This window comes from Cyphomyrmex costatus, unplaced genomic scaffold (assembly GCF_001594065.2).
Source record: "Cyphomyrmex costatus isolate MS0001 unplaced genomic scaffold, Ccosl1.0 scaffold388, whole genome shotgun sequence".
Taxonomy (NCBI): domain Eukaryota; kingdom Metazoa; phylum Arthropoda; class Insecta; order Hymenoptera; family Formicidae; genus Cyphomyrmex; species Cyphomyrmex costatus.
In genome coordinates this window covers 29,084-53,907 of record NW_017278079.1, presented here as the reverse complement: position 1 = coordinate 53,907, position 24,824 = coordinate 29,084, and the positions used below count along the sequence as shown (strand labels likewise).

The 24,824-nt window shown below is 35.2% G+C and overlaps 3 protein-coding genes across 3 annotated transcripts in view; 1 reads left to right on the top strand and 2 right to left on the bottom strand.

The window, feature by feature from the left end:
• The window catches only part of LOC108776804 (serine/threonine-protein phosphatase 2B catalytic subunit 2), a 164,817-nt gene extending 159,908 nt beyond the window's left edge, over window positions 1-4,909 (bottom strand). The window contains exon 1 of the mRNA XM_018543519.1: window positions 4,477-4,909. Coding sequence (XP_018399021.1) covers window positions 4,477-4,528 — 52 coding nt within the window. The 5' untranslated portion in view covers window positions 4,529-4,909. The remainder of the gene's footprint in view (window positions 1-4,476) is intronic.
• A 5,116-nt stretch (window positions 4,910-10,025) lies between these two features.
• Window positions 10,026-13,753, top strand: LOC108776805 (vesicle-associated membrane protein 713). The gene is made up of 5 exons (XM_018543520.1): window positions 10,026-10,195; window positions 10,671-10,884; window positions 11,170-11,331; window positions 12,836-13,128; window positions 13,191-13,753. The coding sequence occupies exons 1-5, from the start codon at window positions 10,026-10,028 to the stop codon at window positions 13,279-13,281; spliced, it is 930 nt and encodes a 309-aa protein (XP_018399022.1). The 3' UTR covers window positions 13,282-13,753.
• A 723-nt stretch (window positions 13,754-14,476) lies between these two features.
• Window positions 14,477-23,870, bottom strand: LOC108776806 (vitellogenin-1-like). The gene is made up of 7 exons (XM_018543521.1): window positions 23,736-23,870; window positions 21,892-22,583; window positions 20,807-21,688; window positions 18,010-19,060; window positions 16,343-17,938; window positions 15,261-15,673; window positions 14,477-15,136 (listed from the first exon to the last, which is right to left on the bottom strand). Exons 1-7 carry the CDS (start codon window positions 23,764-23,766, stop codon window positions 14,822-14,824), a joined length of 4,980 nt encoding a protein of 1,659 aa, XP_018399023.1. The 5' UTR covers window positions 23,767-23,870; the 3' UTR covers window positions 14,477-14,821.
• Window positions 23,871-24,824: the final 954 nt, after the last annotated feature.

The window sequence follows — 24,824 nt, the reverse complement described above, 5'->3', positions numbered from 1 at the left end:
GAGAGAGAGAGAGAGAGAGAGAGAGAGAGAGAGAGAGAGAGAGAGAGAGAGAGAGAGAACGCACAAAGAGACGCTGCGAGAATGCTAAGCATTATATGTGCAAGAGGTTACACCCTCGAGAGTTAAAGGAAAAGCGGTTTATAATATCAAACGCAAACATCTTGAAACGCGTGACGACCTGAATTTTAACTATACGTGCATCCCCGCATCTCCGTCGGGCGGCGAAACATTCGAAATTACGAGTATACGTTCGTAGAATAAATTACTTGGCGAGAAGGCGCAGTACGCTCGTTCAGGCGACGTTACGAAGTTACGCGGAAGGATAACCGAGCGAAGCAGCAATCGGCGGCGGGAGATACTATACGTTTATTCACGTCTTAAGGAAAGTCGAGATAAGCCATGCTCGAAGATCGTTCCTTACGATTTAGCACGTTCGAGTGGGACGATTAGAAGCGTGCTTGCGCGAAACGTTCCTCGAGACGAGCATTGCATTTACCGCGAAAGATTACGTTAATGCGTTTGCGTCCGAGGCATTGCGATTTGCGATACTCTGCGGTTAGGTGAGAGGAAAAAAAAGGGGAAAAAGAAGAAGCACCACCGCGCAAACGAATCGCGTCACCTGTCGGAAGGGAAAACGTGGTTTTCCTCGCGAATAACGAAGAACGCGGTATGGCGTGTGAAAAAGTTGACGATTAAAGATCCGCGGCGCTCTTGGAGACGCGCCAGGAATTACGACATTTTCACGTCGCGAGCAATGAGTTATGGCCGTGAAACATTATTTACGCAGCCGCGAGTATTCCCGTACAAAGAGCACGCTGTATGTGCGACGACAGAGTTACACACCCCTTGTAAGCCAATTAAGATGAGCGCGCGTTAAAATGATTTCGAGATTCTCGCATACTCGCATTAAATGGCACGAATTAAAACGACCTTCTCTCTAATGTACACACACACACTGCTCAGCGTTTCTCAACCTTTCCCGATATCTCGGAGGAAAAATAAACGCGATTTTCTTGCCGAACGCCATAACCGATCCTCGACTGCTTATTCTAGAGACAACGATCAAACGGTCTGCCGTTTGGTTCTGTAAAGTGTATCATCAAACTTCTCGCAGTTAAGTGTTTCTTCCGTTGAGAGAAAAGTGTGTTTGGTATTTAAGATTATAATTGTACAGTCAAATAATTATGGTTAGAGGTTTTATCGGTATTAGTGTTACGATGTTAATAATAATAATTATATTTATAATTTTGTTCCCCTATAAATACACGATATTCCTAGAATATTGTATGAATACTATTTGCTCTTTATTCATATAATATCCTATGTTGCTTTACTGAGCTGTGTAAAAAAAACATGTACAACTATAATTTACAGTCATTTTCGGTGTCAATTATAATAATTATTATTGCTAATATTATAAACAACTATTATTACTACTACAGTAAAAATGGAGTTCCTAACTATAATTTTACTATAAAATTACAGTCACAAATACCAAATACTTTTATACTCCTAGTATTACATATTTTAATACACATCTGTCTCTTAATCTACAATCTACATAATCGGCATTATTGGAATATGGATTATCTGACGCTCGAGCGTCGCAGACATTACACTACTAAATTTTACGATTCCAGTAAAATCGACATTTTAAGACAAACTCTAGGCAGAAACGAGGTGACGTTGCAAGTAAAACGCGCGACGTAGAAACGGAGACGCGTAAATTACTGATATATTACGTCGCCTTTCTGTTTGGAAGTGTCAGACGAGTGATTAGATAATTATTTATATCGCGCGCAGCTTGGGTCTCGCGTCGAAAGGAAAAGAAAAAAAAAAAATAAAAAGACTACCTCCCAGTGACGTTAAAATATTTAGCTGTTCGCGCGCGCACTTCCGTTTCGTCAATTTCGTGACCCACATTCACCCATTCGAGAATCGGAGCGTCACGTTGGCATCATAGGAAGCCGGAAGTGCGACGTCGCAGACACGAGGCGTCCGCTCGAGTGGAGGAAGAAAAGGGAGAGAAAGTTAAAAACCGAGGAAAAATCGTAAAAGAGAGGAGGAAAAGACCAAAGCGCGAAAACACAGAAGCGCCACTCGGTGAAGGATCAACGACCCGACGAGGTGCCACCTGTGCGTCCTAAACCGGTCTCGTTTTTGGCGCTTGTTCTCGGTGACCCACAGGTACCGGTGGTGCCCCGACCTTTTCACCTGTTTCTTCTTCCCTTGCCCCTCCGACATCGATCACGTTCAGCAGAACGTTTATTTCGCAACTATTGTAAGTTTTCGTCATGCTGATTGGATTATACTTTTAGATCACTTTTAGATCTAGGGGAATATATAATCCTATCTCACTCAGTCAAGAAAACTTCCAATAATTATAAAATAAATTATTCTGCTGAACGCGACCATCGTAGCGCCGAATTTTCGTCAAATCAATCTTGAAACATAAGGTCTAATTTTTAGTTAAATTTTTCTCTCTCTCTCTCTCTCTCTCTCTCTCTCTCTCTCTCTCTCTCTCTCTCTCTCTTCTTTTTATTTCCACGTTGAATAAATGTATGGGGTGATTTCCTCAAGAACATTACAAATGTACAAAGCTCTGAAACGTGAAATAATAAGAAAAATACCATTATAGAAATTGTTTTTACTGTATATAAAATTAAAAAAGAAGAATAATGAAAATAAACTAATATAAATAGAAAATACAAGATAAAAAACGTCGATTAGCCGAACGCAGAGAAACCGAACCATGTAAGAGATTTCACATACGCACACGTAAATTGCTCAAACGTGTGGAGTAGAGATATATACAGTTCGTACTTCTCTTCGCAGTATGAGATTTTTAATTGTGTCTCAGATTTTAGGCTTAATACGCAATTAAAAAGCATAGAAAATAGAAACAGAATTTTCAACCTATCAGAAACTGTGTATTCTGATTTACATAAAGTTATATTGGAATCGATTAATACCTGGGGGTCTATTCTTGAAAAGAAACGTATACGAAAGTCAATACGTTACGTATACTATAGTATTTCTCTACACTTTCGTATACGTTTCTTTTCAAGAATAGAGCCCCTGCTCCAATTATCTGTATTTTTTAGACCTTCTACAATAAGCCATTGCCTAATCCTTAAGTCTTCAATCATAAGAAATCGATCAATCATAGTCGATTATTCATCTCACTTTCGACTCTGTGATTGGCAACTTTCTTAATACTTAAAGCTCAGTTAATGACTTATCGTAGAAAGCCCATTTCAATCGTGTCTCAAGCTTTATTCTCGCCCTCGATACTTCAGAAAACGCAATCGCCAAATATGCGACGAGCAACAAGTACATACATCTATAAGCGGGCGACTTTTTGGAGTCGTCTATAGAAACGCCTTGGTATCGCCTCTTTAACAGCGGACGCCCGGCGTCTTCGCGTCACGCGCGCGGTCGATTGTACACGCACGCCTGTACACACACACACACACACACATACACACGTTTCCCGCGTACGTGTACACATACGTGCCTGCTGTGCGTGCGTGCGTGCGTGCATGCGTGCCCTACGTAACGCATCAGCTGTTCGAGTGCAGGGACGGGATGGCAAAGAAGCACGGCGGCCGCGCGCTCTCAAGACGTATCGCGTTCCTCGACCCCGCGGAAACGAGGCTGACCGAGCGGCGCGACCTCTGGGGGGAGGAGGGTGGCGAAACCTACTGGGAAGATGGCGGGGGTTGGTCGCTGCGCGAGGTTAGGAGGTTAGGTTAACCAGTGCCGCTGGACCGAGACGAAAGTCTCGTGGAGCTCCCGGCTGCGAATGCGAGTCGATATCTTTATCTCTTTCTTTCTCCTTCTCTCTCGTCGTGATGAAGAGTTCTCGCGCGGAGTAGCCGCGGTTTCCGCGCCGCTCTCGCGAAACCACCGCCGGACCAGTCGATAGAAATGGCGCCGCCGATCAGGAAAACAGGCGGAAAATCAATCGCGTGCACGACACGCGGCATGTTTTGACTTGCGTCCACTCCGCTTCTTGCGAGCGGATCGGAGCAAGCGAGCTTCGCGAGCAACGCTTGGCGACGTTAGAAGCCGGCGAAACGCGATTCCCTTGCCCTCTCTCGCTCGCAGAAGCGAGAGAATCGCGTTTCTTTCGTCTTCGCGACATTCAAGTCTAAAATTATAGAGATTACAAGTTATCGCCGAGAGGCTGCACGAACGCCGGTTTCATGAAATCACCGGAACGTAATTGAGAAATGATTTAAAAAAAGTAAGAAACGGAGCGCGCGAGCGATGGCGACGTTACCGACTGAGGTGAGCCGGAAAAGACGGGGCCCATGTTAACACTGCACGCATTGCATTTATGCACACAGTATGTATGCACGATATACACGGGCGATACGCACTCTCGCCCAACTCTCGCATTATTGGTCGCGCGCGGCGGGAGCATGCGTTCCGTCGCGGCGATGTTAAACTATGTTTACTTATATCGCTTACTTTTGATCACTCGATCCGTCGTGGGGAGTTTCTGCGAATTGTTGGAGGTCATGCTGTATTAGGATAAATGACGAGTGTGGGCGCCCCTCTCTCTCTCTCTCTCTCTCTCTCACTCAGCAGCAGATTCGCCTCTCGCGCTGTCCTTCTCGCTCGCGCCCGCGCCTCGTCCGCGCCGTATTTTCTTTTCCGCTTTCTTCCACCTCTCTATTCTCGCACCGTTACTCGCCCTCCGCCTCCTCCGCCTCCTCTTCTGCTTCTTGTCCTCCTCCACCTTCTCCTCCTGGTCGTCGTCCACCTCCTCCTCTTCCCTCTTGTCTCGCGTGCTGTTACTCGCGCGAGATAGCGGCTACCTTCAGGCGTATTATATACGGAGGGGTTGGGTAGAAGGAGAGGGCGGTATTTTCACCTCGAGAGCCCGGCGCGGCCGCCGCACTCACACATGTACACACGCGCTGGGGGGGGGGGGTGCCGGACGGTCGGTCGGTCTGACGAGGGGGAGGGAGGGAGGGAGAGAGGGTGGCGGAGAGGTGACGGAAGTTATCGCACGGCGCGGCACATCGGTGCCTAGGAACTGTTCACGGGCGTTCTTGACGGAGCCACCGACGCGAACGAGGGGGGAAAAAGGGGGGGAGGGAGAAAGGGGAAGAGACGGCGCTACTCTCTCTCTCTCTCTTTCTCTCTCGCGCTCTCTCTTTCTCTCTCTCTCGCTCTTCCTCTCGGACGAGATCTCTACTCCCTCGGTCCTTCTTCTCAGGGCGATCCCCTTCTCGCACCCCGGGGGGAAGGGGGGAGAGGGTAGGCGCGACCGTGCACTCGCGGGTGCACGCGAGTATCGACGAGCGGCGGGGAACGGAGAGATAGGAGAGAGAGAGAGGAGGGGGAGGAGGTGATCCCCGTCGGGCTCTCTCTAGCGAGCTCGCGGGCTCGCTTCGGGATAGCTGGACCACGGCACCACGCGCGAGCCGCACGACGACGTCGAGCGGCGGCGGCGGCGATGGCTGATTTTAGATGGCGATGGCGACAACTCGGCGGTTTGTGTGGTTGACAGGAATGAAGTTGGCCACGAGTCGGAGCAGAGAGCGAGTCCTCCCCGCGAACGCGGCACCACGATTACGGGCAGCAGTTGGAGAACGTTGGGGGACGGTGATGATCTCGAGACAGCGGCGATGGTGGTGATGGTGGTGGTGGAGGCGGCGGTGAGGACGACGTGGAGTAGTACAACGACGACGATGACGGCGGCGGCGGCGGTGGCGGCGGCGACGACGACGGCGACGACGACGGCGGCGGCGACGGCGACGGCGGCAGCGACGACGACGACGACGACGGCGACGACGACGACGACGATGACGGCGACGACGGCGACGTGGACCGGGACACCGTAACGACACGAAGCACCGCGACACGTAACCGCGAACACCGACACTCGCGGTCGAGGCACCACGCCGCTAAATTTTATCTACAAGATGTCTGTCTCTCTGCTTCTCCGCGGCGCGCACACTGACGGCTCCTCGGCGGACAGGAGGACGGTCGCGCAGCCCGCCGCGCGCAGCGATCATTCGAGACAGCCGATTGGCCGCACCGCCACCAGTTGCCGCCACCTGCTGCCGCCACCAGCGACTTTCGCGCGGCCACCGGTCACCGTCGCCGTCGTCGTCGCCGCACCGTTCGTGTCGGCTACGATGGAATAGCGGGACGTCACTGACCGACCGCGCACCTTGCACCGCGAGTTCTCATCGATACTTTCCGCTCTTCATCCGCGAGCAGACTTACTTATTTGCCTGTTGTCCGTTTTTAATAATGCAGACTGACTTCAATCTCAGTTTATCTTCCTCTAATTTCAAGAATGAAAACAAAATTGATTAAATTAAATCAGGATTAAAATTAATACGTATATACATTAATAAAAATGAATAGAAATAATATCAATTTCTATCTAATGTAGATTAGTTTTAATTTTAATTCAAGTTTCTTTTTATCCTCTTTCAGTTTTAAAAAATGAGAAAAACACACGTCTATTCTACCAATGCAGATTGACTTTAACCTTGATGATGACTTCGTCTTTTAATCGTCTTGTAGTTCTAAGAATTAGGAAAGATAAAAATAAATTAATCCAAGATTAAAGTTAATCTATATTAGTGGTAGAAATGGACCAAAGTAAATTAAATTATTAAGATTAAAGTGAATCTTAAAACTTTAAAATTATTCGCGTATAATAGAAATGAATATATTATAAAATTAAGTTGCACTTCTCGCATTCAAAATGCAAGAAAAATGTTGAGTTGCGTTTCAGGTTTTGAGAAATGAAAGGAACTTTCCGAGTATAAATCTCGGAGAATATATTTATTTTGCTTATTTGTTAACATGATAGATGATTAAGTGTAATAATATTCGTTTATAAATCCCGCTTACAAAATGTGATAAGATTAAGAAGAAACGCACGCGTAACTCATATAACAGCCTTTCGTTTTTTCTCGGGGAATAATAAATATGTAACAACAAAGTACATAATGCGATCGGTTACTGCGCCACGTGCAACACGTTGCCGCATTCTGTTATGCAAGAACATAAAAGTTGCAATGATTTACATTTCTTTTTTCTTACAGCTAATTCTTAATTCTGAACATATTTTTATACAGTTCTATCTTCTCGTTTCCGCAACACGATACGTTAATGCTTTGCAGTTTTACGTTGAACTATATTTGATCTAATTTATACCATATAAAGTTTTTACGCGGTTCTGTAATAAACATTCAAATTAATGCATATTATAATCAGAAAATCTGTATGTTTGAAATCTCTAAAGTTTCTAATAATAATAAAAATTTCGTTTATATTAAAGCCACTAGAATAAAAAGATACTTGATTTCCGCTTTCATAACAGAAAATAGTTTAGATCGCAAAATATTAATGTTTATATAATCTTTATAAAAATAGATGTGATCAGTCCGATTACAATTGGAAATATAACAATTAAACATTAATATAATAACAGAAAATAATTTCTTTTACAATCAGAACAAACAACCATGTAATAATAATTTATGTGTTAAAAATTAGATGAAACGATAAATTAACGACAAAACACTCTGTGATCGAATGATTTCGATAAAAAATATCTTAATTAATTGTAAATTTCTCAAAGATAACTTAACCGACAGAATTAGCTTACTCCAATTTTTTAATACTTTTATTATTTGTTGTTCCTAATATAATTTTTCTTTCAATATATTAAACAAAAAATTGTTTATTATATATATAGATATGTATATGAAAACAAAATAGAATGTGAATGTGTCGGATGTTAAGTGGAAAAACGACAGTTCTTTTTTGAAGCACAAGATAAAAATTGTGATTTGTCCCCTGTTGTGCTCTTTGCTAGACGCTATCTACTTCTTTGGTGAAATGAGATGATGACCTATCACATAAACGGGCATTTGTCTGATGTATCGTTTTTACTTAAATATTTATGATGGAAAGCTCCGTCAGTTTTGCAATCACAATACAAGTAGTTATCTCGCCTTGCGCTCGACCTTGCACTCTCTTGCATGTCGGTAGAACAGACCAATGATTAGAGATCGTAAAGCATGGCTCTATCCAGACGTAGGTAGTTATTCCGCGTAAGCGGCAGCTGGTAAAGCTACTCTTCTATTATCGCTTGTACTATATTTGAATTTTGCGATAAAACATTTGTGCATCTGCTCATTATTTAAATCATATCTGTGTCTGTGCCGGATCAATGCTAAAGTCATTTACCGTTTTTCTTTTTTTTTTTTTTCATTAAACTTCGTATTAAGTAACAACCGAGAAATCAAAGTTCTTCAAATAGTTCGAATAAGATTAAATAATTTTTTTAGAAAAAAGAAATTAAAAACCGCGGTGTATTTTGCTGAAATTTTATTTTTAATTTTATAAGCATTTACAATATATTTATACATGTTATAGGTGTAACATCTAGTTAATTAAAATTTGATATATGTTGTTAAAGTTTTATATATTCATGTATATTACGACTTGAAAAGTTACGATATTTTGACAAAATGTATTATATTAATAAAAAGCTTCTATTATTTCAACCGAAATTTTTGTTATTTGCATCAGAATGTATTCAATCAAATGTTACAACAATGATTACTGTAATATTATATGCAACCATTATATATGCAAATTTGTTTGATTGTCTTAATAAAATTTTTAATCATTCACGTTTTACTAAATAGTCAAAAATTGTTATAACAGCTATTTCAAATTAATTTAATTAATTTCTTTTTCAATGCAAAGCAACTTAAAGTGTTATACTATCCGATGCCCTTGCTTTCCTTAATTCAGCAGCTTTTATAATTGATTTTAATTAACGATTTTAAATATATATCGACTTTAAATATAAAAAATATCCCAATTTTTTTATCTTCTCTCCTTCGACGTTTTCACTCACGTGAGAACATCTGAACGTAAATATACAAGTCTTGATTGACAGCATGTATCGTAAGCGTAGATGGAACGTCAATGGCGAATCGTTCGGTAACAGGTTGACGATGTTCTGAATTTTATTTTCCCTCCGCTCGACGTCCAGTCAATAGCCTTTGTCGCGTCTCAAGGGAACAACGCGCGATAATTCCGCATGCGTTTTGCGGCGTCGTTTATATAAGCGCTGTCTCGCTTCTGTTGGAAACAGACTGAGAATTTGCAAATAACAACAGCGCAAAATGATTCCTATACAGCTTGACATTTGTTTAATCGTGTACTCTTTTAGTAAAAAATAATATTTAAAAAATACGTAGGTAAATTTCGCTAAGTTTTACAATAACGAGACACAGGGAGAAGTCCATAATTGGCCATATTTAGATCCTTTTATCTTAGAAACTATAAATTAAAATTTAAAATTTAAAACATAATAAATATTTTTAAATATAAAAAAAATTTACAAATAACTTTTTTACTTAATTTTTTCAAAACTTCCCTGCTACTCTGAAATAAACTCCCATTTAGTTGAATTAATTAATCTCTTGCTTGGATATGGGCAAACAAATTTCTCAAATTTGGTTATTGTAACATTTTATTTGTGTTATCAAAAACAAGTAAAATGTTACGATAACCAAACTTTTTACTTCACACTAAATTATGTTATTGCATCAACCAAGGATTGATTTGCCCATCTCTAAACGAGAGATTAATTAATTTAATCAAATAGGATTTTTATATACCTAATATTTTGAACTACGAATTTTAGGACACCCTGTATAATCAATTATCAATTAAATTCTATTGAATGGGCAAACATGCGGCAATTCGGTAAATGAAGGTCGATCGGTGTTATGCAGTTCATCTCTTGTAACGAATTTGCGTAACATGCGAAATATGTGGCACGTATACGTGTATTGTTATCGGTTTTATCGAACTTCTTTCGTTATTCACTGGGCTATCGGAATTGGGATAAACAACCGGCAACGTTGCTTCTTCTGGCATCTGTGAACGCTGTATGATTTGACAGACAACACAGTAGTATCCACCCATCATCCGTTCAACAAGTGGTGTCTTCATTTGTGGCTGAAATGAACGGAACGGTGCACTACGCTATGATAGTTTTACGTGGGACATCCGGTTGCAAGATCATTGCGGATTATTCCACAAATCTAAGCTCGATCTATCGTACTATCGCTCTCAGTACTATCGATGGCCTAAAAACTGTCGAGGACGACAAGATCAGCGTCGATAACAGTAGGTAAGATTTTTAAATTCATGCACATCATAATAATCACATGCAAACAATGTGCTAAATTTATTTTAAGAATGATAAGTAATGAGAAAGTACAATCAAATCTATATACTTGTATTTCAAGTGGCAAAAGCTGTAGATTTCTTGTGTTAAACTTATTTTTTACTTAAAAAGCGTTAAATTATAAGATATATTATGAGAGACATATACGTAGTAATTTTTCTTGTAATGATGTTCGTTGAAATCAAGTGTAATAGGTCACAACGGATTAATTAACGATAAGATTAATGTTCCATTACTGTTATTCTTTTTAGTCAAGTTCTTTAGTCAGCTCGATTTTCATGTTTACTACTTCGTATTTAATCTTCACATATATTTGTATGTTATTTATTATTTGTTCTTATATTATTATTTTTTCTTTTATCTCTCTCTTTCTCTCTCTGCGCTGCAATGAGTAAAATAAAATACAATTCTTCCATAGATACACGGTACATGTGCTGATTGGAGAACTTTACTACGTTTGTTTAACATCGAAAGTGAACTGTCCCTCATCAGCGATATGGGTAGAATCGTGCTCTCAAATATTTTTGCAGAGACTACGAACAGTTTATAGAGACTTACCGTTAGCGGATTTATCGAAAAATTTAACCAATTTCGCAGAAGATAATCTCTCAAAGCCATTAAAGAAAATAATTGTAAGTGATAAAATAATTTTATAGGGTAGGGAAGAAAAAATGGAATTTTTTAATTCGAAAATTTTAAAATCTTTTTAAAAAAACAGAAATAACGATTTATGTATTATTTGTAATAAATTTAAACTTTGTGGTTAGCTTTAATAATTGGCAATAATGAAACTGTAGCATAAGATATCATTATTTCATAACAATTTCTTTTTAAAAATAAATGATATTGTCGCACATAAATTTATGAAGATAAATTATAAAATATTAATATAAAGAACAAAATTGATATTATTTCAGGAAGAGTATAATCAGGGTATCGGTTGTAAGAATCTGACTTCAAAGTTAGAGGAAGAATTGATTGAAGTGCGTTGCATTTTGATGAATGGAGTTCAAAAGTTGATTGATAGGGGCGAAAGATTGGACGAACTCATCCGAAAAACGCAGAATCTCGAAATATCGGTAAGAAAATCTCGATATATTTTTCTTCCTCTTCCTCGTTTCCCTTTTCTATCATATATTGGCTTTTGACAGAGAAAAAGCTCAAAAATATGAAATATGAAACATCAATCAAGAACATAAATTATAACAATCATGCTATATTTCCCATTAATACTCAAATTAATTAAAAGTTACGGATTCGTATTAATAATTCACGCAAATTGAATCACTAATATAATTCAGTTAATACAACCTTTTGTATGTTTATGATCTCTATAATGAGAAACATTGTTGCATCGAGTAATCATAACTGTGTAAAGCAGTTTCTGGCAGTATTAATTGTAATTATAATACAAAAACGAAAAAATAAATTAATCTTAAATGCAGAATCGCGCAACTGACTTCATTAAATTTACAACAATAGCTTATCCACTGCAATACATAATATTTCTGAATATTTTTATTTACAGTCACGGGATTTCCATGTAGTGTCAAGGACTCGGCAACAGAAAAACAGTAGCTTGAAGATAGTAATCGTAACATCAGCCTTCATGCTTGTGTTAGTTGTATTTCTTACAGTTTGTATATATTATTTTCAAGTTTACTGTAATTCTTATACACGTGGCACATTAATGACTACTCGAACTAACAAAAAAAACTAGAAAACTCTCAATTATGTTAGAGTTACTCGCCTAGCTCGAGCTACTCTTTTGTAGTTTTGCATTCACATATTTTTTGCATTTTAATAATAAATATACCTCGTTTTACATGACGGTCATTATTTTGTATTATAATACAAATTAAATATGCAAATCGAAATTTCCAGCGAAAATGATAATAGAATTGACATTGAATCGATGTCGATTCGATGTCAAAATCATCATATCAAAATCGTTAATTCGACATCGATTTCATTGTTTCAAATTGGATTATAAGATATATATCTATAATAGATACAATATCTAAAAATATATGTTGATCACTTTGTTAACAGAGTTCTTTTAATTTCTCTTTCTATTCAAAACTTGTGTCCTGAAAATTAATAAATTCTAATTTATTTTGCCTGTTAATACTAATTAAAAAATTCGTGCGTTGTCAATCGATCTAACCAACAAACTGTCAAAATACACGATGACAACTGTTCATACACAATGTGCATTGAGATCATCAATTAATAATACGAAAAAAGCCACAATTAGATGCGATCGACTTCTGATATCTTTTTTAAAAATGTAAGAAATTATCATCTTTGACAATTTTTAATATTTATTAAATAGATATTTTTGAGTTAATCGATATATCAAAAAAATGGCGTCGTAGTTAAGATTTGCGATTGATCCTATTGAATTGCGGAATGCAATTCAAATTAAACACGATTTAGCCGAATCATCAAAACTTATGCATTTTATTGCGGCTCGTAAGATTCAGGTTAGTTAAAATTCGCGGCTATATAAACGCGGAATATATAATAATTAATAATAACATTAATAATTACATATATATATTTAAAGTTTCTGGCATTTAGGCTTGGTTCCGTGGTATCATTACTCGCAATCATCTGCGTAAACTTCACGAAAAGGCGACAATTCTACAACGTCATTGGCGAGGTTACTATACCAGGATGTTCATCATTAATCAGTATTTAGTCGAACGTGTTCACCAGATGCGGCAAGATCATTACAATAACATGGCAACGAAAATCCAAGCTGTTTGGAGAGGCTATTGGTCTAGAAAAACAAAAATTAACTTTTTACAGTTGCAACGATGGTTGAAAAATGTTTATATAAAGAACAATGAAACTTTAGAGAACATGAAAAGGTATATTCTCTCACATGTCTTGTTGTACGTAGTTAAATTTAGCGACTTACTTCATTTTGTAGATTTAGACAACGAGAGCTCGAGCATGCGGAAAGTTTGACTGAACAAGAAGCAATGCTCTGGATTTTATTTATTTTGTTTAAGGTAAAATAATAGAATTAATTGTAAGCAACATTAGCTCTTTGTATATTCAGATATGTACACTTTGCTGTTTACTATATAATTTAATATCAAACATTGCTTATGCATTATGTTCTTAAAGCTGCATCACCTGCTGAGAACAAAGTGCCGTCCAGGTGTCATCACAAGAATCGATAAAACTCGCTTTATATACATCGAAGAAATGTTAAAGTGTCTCGAATACAATCAATATATTGTGAAATCAAAAACTATTTGCAAAGATTGTCAGATCGATCGTAAGCCTTCCTTAATTTTTCGGGGCACTTATTTTGAGAAATTTGAGAAAGAAATACGTGAGTTTGAGAAAAGTTTGAGTTCTGGAAACATGTACATTTTCAAAAGTATAGTTGATCAATATTAAATCAATTATATGATTTTTGTAATAAAATAATCTCACAATTTTATACGAGCAAAAAAATGCATATACCACCGCTTCACAATTTTACTAAACATTGACTTTTTATCCTCTGTAGATCAGTGTTTCAAAAAGAAAATAGAAACTATTGATAAAGAATAAACGAGACTATCAACAAAAGAATAAATGTTTCGGAAAGTGCTTACATCACAATTTTAGATATGGTATACAAACCAAATAAATTATACGAAGCTATTAACAAAATGGACTGTCAATTAAATCAGTTTCACTTAAACTGTCCAATACCCAATCTTATCTCTTAAAATTTTATATTTACATTAAACAAGAAAAAATCCAAGTTTAAATAAAAATAGTTACTACTAACCTAATTTCGATTTTATAATTGAAATTTAAACACATAAATATATTTCATTTTTTTAATTTTTAATCTATCTGATTTGTATCTAATTATATCTCTATAAAAAGAAAAAAATTACTGAAACATAAGTTATTAAAAATATAGCTTTATTATTTTTTTTATATGTGATTATAATTAACAAAATATTACATATTTATAAAAAAGAAAGGTGAATATAAAATATTGAGTGAATGCAAATATTCGTACTTGATTTATTATTCAAAATGAAAATAGCTCCAATTTTCTTAAAAATAAACGAAATTTAAATTTAATAAGGGATGTTAAAGTTTAAGGACTCTATTTTAAGAAACAATTTTTTTAATTTCTGTAAATTTGATAACTTTTACGTATAGAAAACTACGAGATAAACAAAATGAAAATTTCTTTTTGCTTGGTGGGCCTGTCACATATCACAAATTTACAAAATTTTGAACTATCGAATAGTATACTGTACTGAATTGTCAATTTGAGTAAAATATTACATTCTAAACTTATATGTATAAAAATTTTTTTTAAATCAAGCACGTGCTTTTGTATTCACCCAATAAAGAAGTTAATAATATAATAACATTGAAAGTTTTTCGAGACTTGGATACAGGTTCCTCGGTTAAATCTTTGCTTGATTCTGTGCATGAATTGGAAGAAAACGTTTTTATTATGCCCGATATTTTTGACTTCTCTCTTTTTATTTCGCAAGCTTATAACTCATAAAAGCTTTGATAAAAAAAATTATCCAATTATTAGTGGCTTCTCCTGAACGTGTTTTTGTACATACAATAGCCCCATCTTCCGTTCCTGCGAACTCTTCCCGCTTCTCTTTCACTGATGACATCACTCGGAATATACGATCTTGAAGTGCATGTGGATTGTTCAGCTTTTACTTTGTTCTGCAAAGCGGGTCCTTCACAGTCCTCCTGATAAGTCAGGGCATATGTAGCGGCGAATTCTTCGGGCTCCGTCAAGATGCAATTCTTAGGAGCGATGAAATCGTTGTTGAATTGTGTGTCGTAATTACCGCAGAGACCGCGTACAATATTGCGATATTGATCGGATACCTAATAACAGACGTGCTTGATTTAAATTTAACGTATCTCTTAATCATATTTTACGTAATCATATAAGTAGTCCAGTTTATGTAGTTTCTATTTTATACACAACTTACTTTATTTTGTTACTTACATAAAGTAGGATACGTTCTCCATCATACACGATGTGGATTGTATAGTTTTGCGAATGCACTATGATCATTTCATCCTTGTGATAAATTTCGTAGGTAGGTTGTACGTAGCTTTTATGATCCGAGAAATAAGCTTCTTCGTCATTAACGATATTAACTTGAAGACGATCGTTCAATTTTCGCAGACGAATTTCTTCATCACCCAAGATAATCCATACCTGTTTGCTCCCGTCATCCATTTCTCGGGCCATGACAATTGCTCTCACATTTTCAAAGGCACTTAAAATTTTGTCGGGATTATTGGTATCCCGCTGTGGACTAGGCGCCATCATTACGTGCCAACATTTTCCCAATGTCAAGGGATAGATCTTATTGTCAAAAGTTACAACTTGGGTTTTGTCGAGAACGCACATATCTGGAAAAAATTTTCAAATTTAATAAAATGATGTGATGTGCCAAGTACATGCATAAAGACATAAAGAAAAGAGGTTTATTATAAGATAAGAAAAGAGAAAAAAGAGAATATAAAGGGAAGATGATTCTCATGTAATAATGCAAAAATTATATTTTTCAAATTAAAATATATTTAGAAAATGAAAAATGATATTGAAATAAACCAAAATGCATTTTAAAGCTAAAAGTTGATATTTTTTCGTGTAATAAATAAAATTTAAAAATAAAATTTGCTACCTGTGCATGTCAAGAAAATGATCAAAATCTTCGTATTTTGCATCTTTGGCGTCATTCTTTTAAATACGTACTAATATAATCAAATTTAAGTAACGGATTTGTGTTTAGTAAACAAAATATATCAGAAATACCCATTTATATTTGCGATAAAAGAAAACGTCAAGTTTCGTTGCTCAGTGTAACGTGTAACATACCCATTTTTCATAAAAAAGTTTTAAATAGATTTAAAAAAAAAAAGATTTAAGATCTTCTTAAGATCTCTTTTTATAATTTGTCTAATTGTATTGATCTCATGCATACTTTTGAATACATCATTTATGATAAATCTTTTTTACCAGTAAATTCTCTTTTATAAATAGAATAGGTACTATTTTTACAAAATTTTATAACTCACCTCCTTCCAAATCATTCTCGAAAAGCTTGTTCATTGTTAAATTGGGAAACATAACATTGGGATCTGAAATAAAGTTCGACAGAGAGAACGTAACGGCCGCATGTGAAGTGCGCAAAGAAATGTTTGCATCACTGTCATCAAGCGGCATTTTTATCTCTACATCCATGTTCTTATTAGTGCTTTCTTCCAAGTTTGCCATTGACATTTCTTTATTGGATAAGTTCATTTTTATTCCCATGATCATTCTGACGGCAGACAAATATAAATTAAACGAATTCGTTTCCATTGACATCATTAGAAGATCCCTATATTGAATTAATTTGTTGGCCTTTTGACAAGTTGGTAACCAAATATTGCCTTGTTTTATCTGTTGTTGACACTTTTCGACTACTTCGGAATTCATTATCTTCTTCATGACATCATTAGTGCGACTCAAATTTCCTTTGAGTCTAATCATCTCTCCATTTGCACAACTTCCAAATCGCATCTCAGAGTTAAATTCATAATTCGGAACCTTTTCGATTGCTTTCTCGACATCTAGATGATTGTACCATGATAATCCAACAATGCTATTAACACTGCAAAACTCCCAGGGAACTTTTCCATCTGGCAATTGGACATTCCCGTACAAAAGGGTCTGCAGATTATCGTGGTTGTCTCCCAAAGCGTAGGTAAAAACATAACGATTATTGTTAGCTGAAACACTTATATCAAACACATCAGCGATAGATTTGGAAGAATTGACAGATCTATTATCTTTGACGACTTCCTCTAGGAATTGTGATTCTCTTGCCATACTGTCTGGCTGTTTGTCAATTATTGTAGGAATTGTTGCTTCCGAACTTCTATTGGTGGGCCTTTCGCTTTGATGGTAAGTTAGATTTACTTGTATTTCCCTGAGATGTAAAATTGCATTAAATTTCCTGTAACTGGCACCGAGATTTGAATAAAATATAGTACAAAACTTAATAAAGCCATCAAGTCCCCTATTTTGCGACATAGTATCTTTGTCAATAACATCACCATTTGCAGAGAGTGTTAGATCACCTAGCGAAAACGTAGCTTCACTCGGTTCCTTCGTGTGCACCAGACGTGTGTCATTATTGCGCTCTAGAGGTTCAAAGCTCAAAATATCTTGTCTTGAGGTATAAGGAACAACACTGTGCTCAATTGTCAGACAATTTAGGTCGTGATGTTTCTTGTTCCCAATCTTTAGTTCGAATTTTCTCAAACCTCTCGCTTTGACACTTAAACTACCTGGTATGATAAGCTGCGTGTAGATATCAACACCAGCAATATAGTGTCTGTGCTCGAAAGGTGTTATGAAACCAATTCTACTTAGAATCTTTTCACTTGATGTTACATGACCTTCTACTGCCAGTTGGACAAATTTATCAGTTTCTGATTTTATGATTTTAAGAGATCCTTCCTTGCTAATAATCGTTAATTTCGGTATTGCTAAATTATAAATGAACGGCAGACCGGTTTCAGTAGGGAATCCCAACGTTATGTCGTAGTTGTGTAGATTACTTACGGTTTCGGATTGAAAAACAAATGATTCTCTCTGTATTACCGATTCATAGAACTCATAAGCCACTGTAATACACACAAAAATAATAATGATTTACATAATTGAAATCCACAATTTCTCAAATCAGAATACTTACTATTAGTAAATTCTTCAAACGTATGATTATCAAAGGGAAAGAATTCTAAAGAAAATGCAGAGTCCACAAAAATATTTCCTTCAAGCTGTTCCGCATTTTCGGGCTCAATACTAAGCTTTTCAATTATCCTTTCAATCATCCATTCAGTTTTATTTTGAGACATCAATTTCCGTTTACCTAGCCATATATCTATCCACATCTGTTTAAACTCTTCCATGCTTGTTACTGCATACATTATTTTTGCCAGGGGTAGATTTAATCCACCATAAGATTGGAGTATATCAATATATGTACCTTTAGGTACATTATTGTCGTTGCTACCAATTGTCTGTAAAATGCTTGTTTGAATAAGGTTTAAGGAGGGAATTTTGTTCTCCATAAAAATGCTCTGAGAATTTCTATTGTTAATGTTAGGATTCAATAGCTTGCTAGCGATACGCGCCTTGTCAGCGAGATTTTTCCATTCTGGTTGTTTTAAATTAACGAGGGACTCTATACTGGTCTTGACAACAGAATTTACGTGTCGATCCTCATCCTGATTAGTAAAATCCGCTATTCGCTCCAACATGATCAGGGGTGGATTGGTTTTCATTATGATATGGACAGCTGCACAACGTAATTCGTAGGCCTCCTTTTTATTTATGTAAATCTTGTAGGCGACAGATCTTACGACTCTCGGATAGACTTCGGTTAGTCTGCTTAATGAAACGATCATCATCAAACGTTGGAATTTCGATACCGGAATTGTGCCTTCCAGGTATGGTTCAAAAACAGAAAGTATTTTCCCATGACCGAATTTACCCAGTGCCATAATGTATGTTTGAATTCGACGACTATCGCCTTCTTCAACGGCTTTTCTTAATTGGGTAGCCATATACGGAATATAAGTTTCAAGAAGCTGATCTTCATACATCATACAATCAAAATTATAGATAGGAAAGTAAACAGATGATTTGTAGCTATAAGTGTAATAGGCCAATTCGGCGAAAGACAAAGGTGCAGTTGTATTCAAAAATCTCTGTTTTGTCACTTTTTCATCTGTAATCAGTTCCTACAAAGAAATCGATCATTAAAATTAATTTTCACATATAATTCGTGATAGTACAAATATTTACGTAAACAATGAGATATTTTAAAGATTAAAGCTCTTTTAAAATTATTTGTTTTAATATGATACATAGATAATTCCGGTATGTATGCCGCATATATCGAACATTTAATTTATCAAGTGTTATTTACTATAATAATTGACTGTATCTTTCTAAGACTTTATACTGTCTATTATAAAAAATTAATTGATTAAAAATATGAAATATTAATTTTTTATATTAAAAAAATATTTTAAACAAATGTGGTATATGTAAAAGATATTATGCTAACTGAACAAAGAATACAAGATCTAAGCGTTTGTATTTTGCTTCCATCCTATTATCCTTCTATTTCTATAATACATCTGACCTATCAAAACACTTATCATTGAGCATTTATATAGGCTTTTTTTCTCGTTTCGTCTTTTTCCGTGATCGGATTTGTAATAATAGGAACGAGATTACACGAAGTTTATTAACAAGGAAAGAATTAACAATATTGGCTTAGTGCTCGGAGTTTATTAATGACTTGCACGTCTTTACGCAAATGCATCAGTATTTTGATATTAACCATCAAATTTGATAATACTTCCAAACAGTGAGTCTTCAGTACAGTGAAGCTATATCATCACAATATTGTAAATTGTTAATGTAATTTTTTTGAAAAATATACTGATACGAGATTAATCAAATGAAATCTGAACTGATGTTAGAAGGTATTAGATTTAGACTCTCGCGCTCATGATATATAATAATGTCTCTCTTCGATCATTAATATTCAGTGCCCGAATACAAGTTTATGACACATTACGCGTAAAAAATGTTAGTCGTAATCATAAAGCGAAAAGTATGATCTTACGTTTTAAAATGCTTGATCACGATTGATACTTATGATTTTACTATCACGACTAACTTTTTACGTGTAACGGTCTTTAGCTCACGAGCTAAATGCTTTCTCATTGAGAAAGAAAGAAAACAAAATGAAAAAAATACATTCTAGAGTTTTTCTTAGTGAGCTCTCCAGCGTTCATCTTTTTTATTTTTATTTGTCTCATTCAATAAAGTAATAGAGAGATAAAAACGTCAACGTCTATCACTTCAGCTAATTTAAATTTTGACTGATAAGTCTGTTCTACACTTACGTGTCACGAGATAACAACTGTAAGTTTTTCACACTCTCTATAATAAGCATTTTACGTGTAATATACATGAAAAAGAACGATTTTGATGAATTATCTAAATACATATTTACTTAACACAGATCTGAAAATAATTTTCTTAGTATGTGTCAAAATAACTATGTAAAACATTTATATTGCTAGAATGTCAAAACTTTTTGCAGCATTACTCATCATGCTTCAATTCTTAATTATTTTGATGATCTAACAAAATTATTTTTAGATTTATACTTAATAAATTTTTTACTTCAGCAAAATCGTTTATTTCGTGCTTGGTTGCACCACTTACAGTGACAAATTGATTTAACTGATCTGTTATTTCAAGTAATATTAAAAAGAACTGAAATTATAGTTCAAATATAACATTGAGGCGTATTATCATAGAATGGTTGCGTGCAAATTATTTTCTCATGTCTTTTATACTCGTATTTTTCTAACTTCTACGACGTACATTCTCGTACGCAGCGTAATTACCAAAAAGTTACCCTGTACTATATATTATATTAATATATAGGTATAATGAATACTTACGAAAAATGCTGCTACATATTCCACTGTAGGTACGAGCACGGATTTAGGAATTTTCGAAATAACCTGCGCCGCTTGTATGCCCTCGAGTTTCCCAGTCTTTATCAAATTTTTTATGGTAATGAGAGCGGGACCAGTTCCGGCATTTGCAACGGCGTTGTACAGGATATACCTACATTTGGTTTGGTTGTACCATCTTTCATCCTTTACATCAAACGAATCGCTTGGATATATTTCAGGCAGTAAGTTCTCTACCTCAGCGATCTGTTCAACATTCATGGTGCGAATTAATTTCACCAGAATTGTGAATCGCTCTAAAGTAGGACTAAGGGAAGCATAATACATATGTTCATCTTGGTATGTTTGAATGATTAAGTTAGTTGCTAACTGAGTATAATTCTCTTCGGATTTTAAAATGTCTTTGTATCCAATGAAATAGGATAATAGTAGACTCTCCGGAGCGTCATTCAATTTCGGTTTAGGTTGAAAGTAATCGTGTTCCTTACTTTTAAAATTGTCATTGTCGCTACGGTTTTCCTCGCTAGAATTGCTAGAATTATGATTCTTGGACGATGTCACCAAGGAACTTTCACTATCATTTGGACAATGTGATTTGAATTGGTTAAAAAATGGATTGTTGTAAGTGTATACTAAATTTCCAGTTGACACGAGATTATTAGATGCAGGCATACGGTTGGTGATCTGATTCATTCTATCCAAAGTTAAATTCATACCACTGTAAACAGTGCCAGAGTATGTATTACGAAATGTAGATGTATTAAGTTTATAATCAGAGTTGATTGATATCTGGCTTGTCATCACAGAAGATTGAATAGTAAAACGTTTCAGATTACCGAAGATGATAATATAATTCGATGATGATCTCTGTAACAAATATACAATCGCAAAAATAAATTTTACCTTGTCAATATTGTGTGCATTTTTATTTATTGAGTTATCATACGTATAGAAGTGTAGAAACATTTAAAGCAACAGAGTTTCGCTAAATCTTTCTTGATATAGTCCTCAATCATATAATATTTTATCCACTCAAAATGTTGATAAGTTGTTATCAAAATCTAACTTACCGAAAGAAATCCATCGCTAAATCCTGGTTTCGAAGTTATTTTACCGACAATACCAGAATGGTAACCCACTCGCTGTTCGCATCTGGAGAAATTCTTCGTTTTCGTAATAGCGAGATGTTGACCATCTTTGTGGAGATGTGGCAAAGGTTTCGACAAATTATCTCCACTTTTCACTGGTGAAATACTGTAAAGCACCTCGCATTTACCGCCAACGGAGTCCTCCGTGACTTTGAATTCATTGACAGACTGGTTTTCGGTGGGCATCATAGTGCTCCTACTTGCTATTGCATTCTCACCCTCTGTGTCAATCTGCAACTGACTCACAATACTTTTTAACAAATTCACCTCCCAAGTAGGCACATCTTGATCGACTAACATATCTCGAATCACTCCTTGTTTAAGCTTGATTTCGAAGGGCTTTCCCGATAAAGAAAGCTCATGATACTCTAAATCGGAGATTTCATCCGAAATATTTGGCAATTTTTCATTCACGGAAGCATATTGCGTCTCGGAAACCACAGCCTGTAGCGTATCCGATGATTTCACTTGAATGATGAGATTACATCTTATAAAAATTCCGGAATATTGCTTATCTAGCTCATCTAAGCCCGTCAGTGTCCAACTTTTTATAAGATAATGATATTCGTTTTCGGTTTCCCATGCATGATTGAGATCGGCTATGGCCGTTCCAACTATCGAAAGAAAGCGTCATTACTTTTTCTAGCATGTTTTAAAATTTAACAAATAAAATATGTATAGCTCAAATGAAAAAATAAATTTACATAATTTTTCTAAGTATTGCTCACTTTTCTAATAGTATTTTTTTGAAAGATTAAATACGTAAATTTTTTCTTTTAATTTTCTTTTATGATAAGTTAAGTTAAAGTTAATAGCTTATAAAATTAAGCTTAACTTAAATAACTAGTTAAAAATAAAAGTTAAGTTACAGTTAAAAGTTAACTTGTTTCAAATTAATTAAGAGAGAGAGAGAGAGAGAGAGAGATAAAGATAAAGTTAAAAATTATTAACTTCTTAATTTAATTACTTAACTTTTAATTAATTATTTTATTAGTTACTCTCTACACATAATCTTGATATTTCTATAAAAATTTGTATTTTTATACGTTTTTACCTTAATGTACAAATTATATATTAATAATTTTCAAATTAACAATAATAAATGGATTTCCGTCAATTTAATAACATGAATAAACAAGTAGAATGGGACAATAGGACTCGGCGCAGAAATCAACGGCGCAAATTCAATAAAATAATTATTTACTTAACGACATGAATATTAAGTCACAATAATTAATTTAACATCAAACGTACATTTTGGTTCTATATTTTGAGCCATCATAAACAAAATTTAGCAATCAATACCGCAATTACACATGTTCGCATCTTTTGGTGATGTTAATTTATCATGACAATACGATGAATTAACATCATAGAAAGATGCAAACATGTGTACCTAATTACAATATTTAATGTTAAATTACGTAGATGGTTTAAATACAGAGTCACACAATGTAAAAGCGTTTAATGTTAAATAAATTGTTGCAATTTAATGTTTATGTCGTTAAGTATAAATAATTATTTTATTTGCGCATTGATTTCTGTGCCAACTTCCATTGTCCTTTATTTATGAAATTATTATAGAGAGGCTAAACTTTCACAATTTTGGATAAATCACAGCATTAAAAAAAGAAAAATAATATATAATTTCAGTCTTTACAATAATCGATTTACTACATAATGTACAGAAAACTTTTTTAAATACGCATTAAAAGATGAAAACTAACGTTTATAAATTAATATTTGTAAGATTGACATCTACTTACTAATTAAGAAAACAGCCAAATGTAACCACATGATATGATACGAATAGTATCAAATGCAAAATGAAAGCTCCCTCTTCTCAATCAGATTTATATATGCTGCATGTGCCATGTCAGCTTGATTCGCATGGCGAGATGCTCATTGATTTAGATTTCAACTTGAACTTAAAACTATATTGTTCCGACGCACGTGATAAATTATTTTAACCTTGTACATACTAAAATTGCACTTGATACATCCTGGTAGTATAATCAAGTGTGATTGAGAGTAATTCACCATAATTGTGACATACTTGGAAAATTGAAGACAAGATCGTCACATATATTATACTTCTAAACAGAACAATGACTTCGCCCAAAAATATGATTCATTTTATCAATTATTCGACACACAAATGTGTGTGTTCACACATTTATTAATAACTTACAATGTAGTTTCTCTTAGATTCAATTTATTATGATAAAAATGTATCAAATATCCAATATATGCCTAATTAAAAAAGAATTAATCGAATAATGTTAATAATATATTAGAGAATCCTCAAATTTATATAATTTTTTATACAACGTTTATGAAAAATTAAAAAGCTTGTTTGTATTACAAATTATACTTAATCTCAAAATTTAAGCGATTTTTCATATACTCTGAGAAAAAACCTTAATTTCGAAGAAAACTTTCATTGATCCAAAAAAATAATTTTTTTAAATGAGCAAAGAAACTTCTTTGAAATTGAAAAATTTTTTCTAATAGAGAGTATATATGTTTTATCGACATCTTATATTAATTTCTTATAATCATAATATTTACATAAAAATTATTATCTTTCGCAGAAGTGTTTTCAGAATATGCATCATATTCCCGTTATTTAATCGGCAAATAGCAAGTAAGTTTGTACATAGGTTTATGATATCATTGATAACCTTTAGAGTGTTCAATGTTTCTAACGTTTTAAAAAATATTTACGTAATGCTGCTTTGAGTTGTGTTAATTACTAAATTACTTTAGATCATTAGTCATATTTTTTAATAAAGCACAATCCATTATTAAAAACAAAAGAGTTTTATTTCTCTGTATGTCAGCTTTTCAAAGCG

What these genes read in the sequence shown, in the direction of transcription:
- LOC108776806 (XM_018543521.1), bottom strand. Translation starts at nt 23,766, where the DNA reads ATGTGGTTACATTTGGCTGTTTTCTTAATTA. An exon ending in TTTGGCTGTTTTCTTAATTA is followed by an intron (nt 22,584 to 23,735) that starts GTAAGTAGATGT and finishes TTCTTTCGATAG; the next exon opens with TTGGAACGGCCATAGCCGAT. An exon ending in TTAGCGATGGATTTCTTTCG is followed by an intron (nt 21,689 to 21,891) that starts GTAAGTTAGATT and finishes TATTTGTTACAG; the next exon opens with AGATCATCATCGAATTATAT.
- LOC108776805 (XM_018543520.1), top strand. Translation starts at nt 10,026, where the DNA reads ATGAACGGAACGGTGCACTACGCTATGATAGTTTTACGTGGGACATCC. An exon ending in CGCAGAATCTCGAAATATCG is followed by an intron (nt 11,332 to 12,835) that starts GTAAGAAAATCT and finishes TCTGGCATTTAG; the next exon opens with GCTTGGTTCCGTGGTATCAT. An exon ending in ACTTTAGAGAACATGAAAAG is followed by an intron (nt 13,129 to 13,190) that starts GTATATTCTCTC and finishes TTCATTTTGTAG; the next exon opens with ATTTAGACAACGAGAGCTCG.